The sequence below is a fragment of the Notothenia rossii genome (assembly GCF_949606895.1).
Source record: "Notothenia rossii genome assembly, chromosome: 5".
In the NCBI taxonomy this organism is placed as follows: Eukaryota; Metazoa; Chordata; class Actinopteri; order Perciformes; family Nototheniidae; genus Notothenia; species Notothenia rossii.
The window spans coordinates 13,266,059-13,272,392 of NC_136903.1; the positions used below are offsets into that span (position 1 = coordinate 13,266,059).

The window sequence follows — 6,334 nt, forward strand, 5'->3', positions numbered from 1 at the left end:
TCTGACTCTCCTTCTCTGGTTTCATTATCTCTTCTCCCTCTGTGATCAGTGTACTTGAATTTTGCTTTTTGTGCAGTATGTTTATTCTCTTTCCAAATCTTACTCACAAGCCTCCAGCTGAGTGTTCAGGTACCAACAAGCCAGAAAACAACTTCAAACTCTACAATTGCAGAAGCAAAAAAGCTCTAGGTGGTCATGTACCAGATGTCTCATGAGGGGTCACTGTGCTCAAGCATTTTCCGTAAAGGTGAGAAAAAACTGACTTTGTCTGAAGTGCAGGCGGGAGAGTGCACTATTGAGGAACTTTTGTCAGTAGTTTTGGTAAGTGAACAAAATAGGAAGTCTTTTTGAAACTTGTTTGCTCATAATGACCCAGCAGGTAGTCCATCCTTGGCAACATTTGTGACCAATAGGGAGTTCATGATGGTCCTAACCCGTGTGTGTCTGTGTTTAGCATTCAAGCAGGGACAGGCAAAAAGGGTGGCCAAATTGCATGAAGGTGTTGGATGCCGGGCCCTTATAGCGACAACAAAAGGACCTGAGCCTGAAGGCAAAGCTCTCAATTTAGAAGTCGATTTACTGTCCAACCTTTAGCCATAGTCGAAAGTTTGCGAAGTGACTGGAATGATGAGATTCAGGATAAAAGCTGTTGAATTGAATTTATCCTGCAGGGTTGGAATCTGTGCTACCCCTCAGAGACAGGGTGAGGATCTTTGATATGACAAAAGTTGATGGACACTTTTTTGTGGAGGCTTTTTCTGGGCACAAACAGCAGTGTGCAGACCCCATGTAACCCACATTATACTTTATAGGGCTTATATTTTAGCACGTGGTAAAATGTCCTGAGATCACAAAGCAGACAGTGGTTTGATGAACTTACAATACATAACATGGATGGAGTTCTCAGGTTAAAACTATATCCACCAAGCACACCATCACTGTATGCCTGGCCATCTGCTTATTGCAGGCATTTTGCTGTAATGACTCTTTAGTCTCCTGAGCTGCGACCTCTGAAATGGTGAGGAGAGGAGAGCAATCAAAGCACATTCAGTTCTGCTACAGTCATTTGGCCACTCTCAAAAAGCTATCAGTGGGTGCAGCTGTAAACATTTTTGCTCCTCAGCACTCCTGAGACATGCAGTCAAAGAGGATAGCAGCTATCAGTCTCTTCCACATAGGAAGCCTGTGAATACACTCTGCAAGGCGAATGCAGTGGAGTGGGGGAAAATACACTGAATAGTCATTGGAGCTGAATTTGGTGAAAAGAAAACTCATTATTCAAAAGAAAGAAGAGTGTGCCGAAGGCTGTGCTCCAGAATTCCCCTCAGTCTCAGTTGTTGATGAGCAACACACCCATGCAATTTATATGTGTATAAGCTAGATGAGCAAGTCAAAAGCTGTTTGTGTTCCTTTTTAAAGGGTGCACAAATACACAGAAAGAGGAATCCTTTCAAGTCGATTTGTATTGAATGAGCTTTTGAGTCTTTATCTGCTATTTCGGGGACACCTATTTATATTCAGCTGGTGTCTAAACTAAACCCTTTCTCACACTGTCGGCTGTCTGTATATCTCCTTGGCAAAGGGAATACTTGGATTGAATTCACTGCAATAACTGCAATACATACAGTACACGACTTCCTGTCCCCTGTGCAAAAGCAATATTATGTAATTAGAGAACATCGCCCCCTTGTGGACCATTGTTTGGTTTTCTCTGTAGAAAATGGCCTGAAATAGTTATAATTTCCATAGATATTAAAAATACTAAGTATGCTTGTTTAAAATGCTTTAGGATAATTAATAAACAACAATTATTATTAATTATTATAAAATAAATTGACTGAGGGCCCTTTAGTCAAATGGCTATTTTTGTACGATGACATGAAATGTGAGAAGCTATCAGCAAACATGCTCACACACAAGGAATAAAAACTGGTACAAAAAAAGAAAAAACCTTGAACTTTCTGTAGACTGAAAATAAAGCTTGCAGTTAGGTCGTTAGGTCAGCTTGTAATTTTTAACAAACCCAAAGGGGCTGACAAATGATGTCAACTCAGCCAGCAGAGATTTATTTAGATCTGCAGCTCCTCAGATGCTCACCAGCAGCTGTTGTGAACGTGTGTCAGCGCATGCGTGTCTTCACTTTCCCATTCTTCTGATCGTGCAACTTGTTCTGGTAAGCCAACAACTCTGTTTATTGCTTTGAATAGATTGACCTCCTTTGCTTTTAAACAAAAATAAGGAGCTAGAATATATTTCAAAGTAAAAGCCTATAAATAGCAAATGGACTGAATGCCTGCCCCAGATTGCCTGTTTTATATTGTAGGCCTAGAAACATTTTATGTGTGTATGGACTTCCACGGCAGTTGTTTGGGGAAATTTGGCCTATTTGAAGCCAGAGCAGTGGCACTTAGCCACATTAGTATGGCGTTTTGAAGGCTAATATACCTGCAGGATTCTTACTTGTTGAGGTTGTTTCTTCATGGTGGACAGCACTTACTGTAAGTCACTTTGGATAAAAGCTTCAGCTAAATGAAATGTAGAGTAAAGTAAAAACGGTGTTATTATTATTAATGTACTTGTTATTATTGAATGGAGAATATTATGATATCTCTCAAAGTTATAGTTGTCTATTGCAGTCCAGGTCTAGTCATTCTATACGTGGATTTAATTAATCTCCTCAGGAAATCACAGTCACAATGACGCTCCAGTGGACGGCCGTGGCTTTCTTCCTCTATGCAGAGATAGCATTGAACATCATCTTGTGTATACCCTTCATATCAGCACGCAGGTACTGCAAAACAAACAAAAACCCAAAATATAAATCAAAAGTTTATTCAGCAAATCATGCCTAGCTTTCGGTGCAGAGGATGATTGTCTGAATAAATAAAACATTATAAAAGGGTCCTTTGCAAGAGTCGATTTAAAAAAAGAAAAAGACACTTCACACAAACCACCAGCAGAGTGCATGCATGTCCTTTCTGGGAAGATCTATTATGTTTCACTCACATGTCCTTTTTACTTATTTTGCAGATGGCGTTCTGTTTTCAGCTGGAGAATATGGAACTGGTTAACTCCATATTGGAACAAATGCTTTTTTACCATGATCATGGTTCTTATTGTTCTTTTCATTGGTAAGTGCCTTGCTGTGAGTGACGGACAGTGAATGACACTGAGTGGACTGACAGCATGTTGTCAGCATCATCATGCTTCTGTCCCCCTGCCCACTCAGACGCTGTCCGGGAGGTGCAGAAGTACTCAGGTGCTGAGCCCATGCACGATGTCAAGATTAACCCAAATTTGTTCGACAACGTCCACATGAAGCTGTTCAGAGCGCAGAGGAACCTCTACATATCTGGCTTCTCTCTCTTCCTCTGGCTGTTAGTGTCATTATCTTATACATGTATTAACAGACTGTGTTTGGGACCTACTGTCCACTTCTCTTTCTGATACCTTGTCTTGCCCTGCCTTTTTTTCTGTCATTCATCACAGTATCATGCGCAGGACTGTCACCTTGCTGAACCAGGTTGCTGTCACCGTGGAGAACAGTGCAGGTCTTCAGGCACAGATGGACAGTGCTGTCAAAGCAGCAAAGCAGCATCAAGATGACAACCTGAAGCTTAAGCAAGTGAGAATTAATCTGAGTCTGAAGACAGAACTAAAACTTGTTATAGTTTTAAAGCGTGTTACTTTCATTCTATTCTAGAAATGTGTAATATCTATTCTACCTTCAATGTAACCTAAATGTGCATTATTGACTCATGTCCACCTTTTAAAATGTGTAGGCATTAATTCATAAAATATTTTTCATTGAGAACTATTTCTGTGATTTGTAATTTGGAGCTCTGTGGTCTTCTGTTGGTAATTAAAGATAATTATTTGTTTTCTCAGGCTCTCCTAAATGAGGAAAAAGCCATGTCAGCAAAAAACCAGGTACTGAAGCTGGACAGTGAGAAGCTGGCAGGTCAAGTGAAGACTTCTGAGGAAGGTAAGTAAGCATCTCCTCTTTTATACTGTATAGTATGATCATGAGTGATACTTTTCAAAACCAAATAACTCTTCTTATAGTAAGGATTATGCACACTATGACACTTTTAAACATTCATAGATTCTGGATCATCACTGATCTTACATAATCTGTAGTATTATAAAAGAAGCCCATTCTAGGGGCATTGGAGATATACAGAGCATTTCATAGATGTAGTGCTTTTTGTGTGTGTAGCTGTGCGTAAATCTTATGCTGAAGTGGAGGCCATGAAGAGGCAGGCTAAAGGTCTGGCACAAGAGTATGACCGACTGTTGACTGAACACCATCAACTCCAGGTAAAAAAGTCACACACAGCTCTACTTCATGTGTGCATGTAGATACAAAAGCTAACTGTATACTAACCCCCGTAATACTGGAAGCATTCTGTTTTTAATCCTCTGCTTGATCCACAGAATGTCAAGAGTGGAGATAAAAAGGATCTGTAACCACATGAACACAGAGACTATTGTTGTCAGGTTTCTCCTCTGTACAGGGATACCTTTTCTTCTCATCAAATTAAAACTGTGTGTTATACTGTATGCAGAGTGTTTGTTTAAATATGTTTTTGTTTCTTTGCATGTAACTAAGAATTAGAAGTGTACAAATTAGTTTAAATGTTGTCTCAGGGACCCATGCTAACGTTGGATTATGACTGAAACAGTTAACATCCAAGAAATACATTATGCTATGCTTAACTTTGTGTCACTGCAGAGAGATCGTGAACCGGTTTATGAATTGCTATGCATTCTGAAATGTGTAAAGGGAGGAGAGCACTCAACTTGTTTTAAAAGAGTTTCAAATGTTTTGAATAAAGTGCCTTTGAATATTACTGAGCATTTTGGAATGGTAGATCTATCTTCAAGCCATAATACCTTTAATATACTAATTACATTTAAAATAAAGATTGCTGTTCTGACTTCTCTTGACATTTTGTAGTTTGTTGACAATTTGGTCCTGTATATGACACACAAATAAACACATAAAACCCGCAACAATTGTCCTGCGTCTTGTCATGCTGAGATCAATTATGACATTACTTGTTTCTTTTTTTAAAGAGGCTAGTCGCACATTGACACCAACAAGGATTACATGTAAGAGAGAGGGCTCAGGGCAGCTGTTTCTGTGCTGCTCTTGCTCTGATCTGCTTATTGAGTCTATTTGTTCACAGAAAATATTATCTTAGCCTGGGTGTAGCAATATCAACAGCTGTAAAAGTCTACAAATCTGTTCAATAACATATATCTTCTGAGCTAAAAGCAAAGCCACAAGTCACATGACAGCGTTTAACCATCTTATTCAGGCACCATAATACATCATGAATCCAAAAATCGAAGTTATCAAGTTTAATCAAAAAAACGAGGACCAACATAAAAATACAGCACAATTACATTCTGAAGATGACTCATTGTCTAATAAATCCTGTACAAATATATACTCTGTGTGCTATGAAAAGAGTGTTTTCCTCTGTTCATCACAAGCGAGTCTCTCGGTCAGGAATGCAGTCCGAGGCCGGTATAAACTGCTCACATTGTTTGGAGCTGTTCTCCTCTTTTCTTAAAGACTCCAACTCTGCACTGCCATTGGTCAGAGCATGTTTCTCCTCCATCTTAATGTGTCTTTTAAGTAGAGCAAAGCCTGGATAACATAGGAAGAAGGAGGCTGTCCGTAAGCCCAGAGTCAGGCCCAGGTACAGTGTCCTGCAGAAAAAAGGACAGTAAGGGGACAATCAGCAATAAGCAAAATATGGGTTAAACTATTATTTTTGAATCACTAGTGGTAAGGGTATTAACAATAGCAACAATAACACCTTATATTTAATCTATCTAATACTTTTTAAATAAGCATTGCAGCCTACCAGGACAACTGCCTTGGTCATAGATGTTTTGTCTTGTTTGAAAGTGATCACTGTACAAGATATTCGATTGGATATTCCATAAAGCGTTTAAATAAAGTTCTACTAATCAATTCACCTGTAAGCTGAGGTGTTATATATTCTGCACGCTCCTCTTCCTCCACACATCTTATTCCCCCATTTGAGGCATGTTGTGTCGATTATGGCTCCAAAGTATATCGGGGCAGGTATTCCAGCTGTTTTGAAATCCAAAATATGTTGTTACTTCAAAAAAAGAACACATAAAGGGTTGCTTCGAAGTGAGATATCATTTGTGACATTATAAAATGACCAAAAATACTTATTGTATGGGTTATAATAAGGGTTAATATAAAGCTTTTTAATGGAAAATATGTGCCTAAAACACTTGGTGACAGAAAATGATCTTTAAAATATATATTTTTTCCATACACACACAT

The 6,334-nt window shown here is 38.9% G+C and overlaps 2 protein-coding genes and 1 long non-coding RNA gene across 4 annotated transcripts in view; 1 reads left to right on the forward strand and 2 right to left on the reverse strand.

Moving 5' to 3' along the window:
- The first annotated feature begins 2,045 nt into the window (after positions 1-2,045).
- On the forward strand, positions 2,046-4,563 carry bcap29 (B cell receptor associated protein 29). 2 transcript variants are annotated; one of them, XM_079680867.1, is made up of 8 exons: positions 2,046-2,173; positions 2,682-2,788; positions 3,031-3,131; positions 3,230-3,377; positions 3,490-3,625; positions 3,889-3,985; positions 4,220-4,320; positions 4,438-4,563. In XM_079680867.1, exons 1-8 carry the CDS (start codon positions 2,090-2,092, stop codon positions 4,468-4,470), a joined length of 807 nt encoding a protein of 268 aa, XP_079536993.1. In that variant the 5' UTR covers positions 2,046-2,089; the 3' UTR covers positions 4,471-4,563. The 2 variants fall into 2 exon arrangements, with proteins under 2 accessions (XP_079536993.1, XP_079536994.1); XM_079680868.1 differs by lacking the exon at positions 2,046-2,173 and adding an exon at positions 2,252-2,498.
- Positions 4,564-5,352: 789 nt separating this feature from the next.
- LOC307041133 lies at positions 5,353-6,185 on the reverse strand. The gene is made up of 2 exons (XR_013808700.1): positions 5,995-6,185; positions 5,353-5,721 (listed from the first exon to the last, which is right to left on the reverse strand). It is a non-coding gene; the product is annotated as an uncharacterized lncRNA (long non-coding RNA).
- Positions 6,186-6,195: 10 nt separating this feature from the next.
- The window catches only part of LOC307041286 (solute carrier organic anion transporter family member 1C1-like), a gene marked incomplete at its 3' end in the record, with an annotated part of 14,324 nt that continues 14,185 nt past the window's right edge, over positions 6,196-6,334 (reverse strand). Inside the window, exons 7-8 of the mRNA XM_079684594.1 lie at positions 6,274-6,281; positions 6,196-6,215 (exon numbers count right to left, since the gene is read on the reverse strand). Of these exons, the coding sequence (XP_079540720.1) occupies positions 6,196-6,215; positions 6,274-6,281 (28 nt within the window). The remainder of the gene's footprint in view (positions 6,216-6,273; positions 6,282-6,334) is intronic.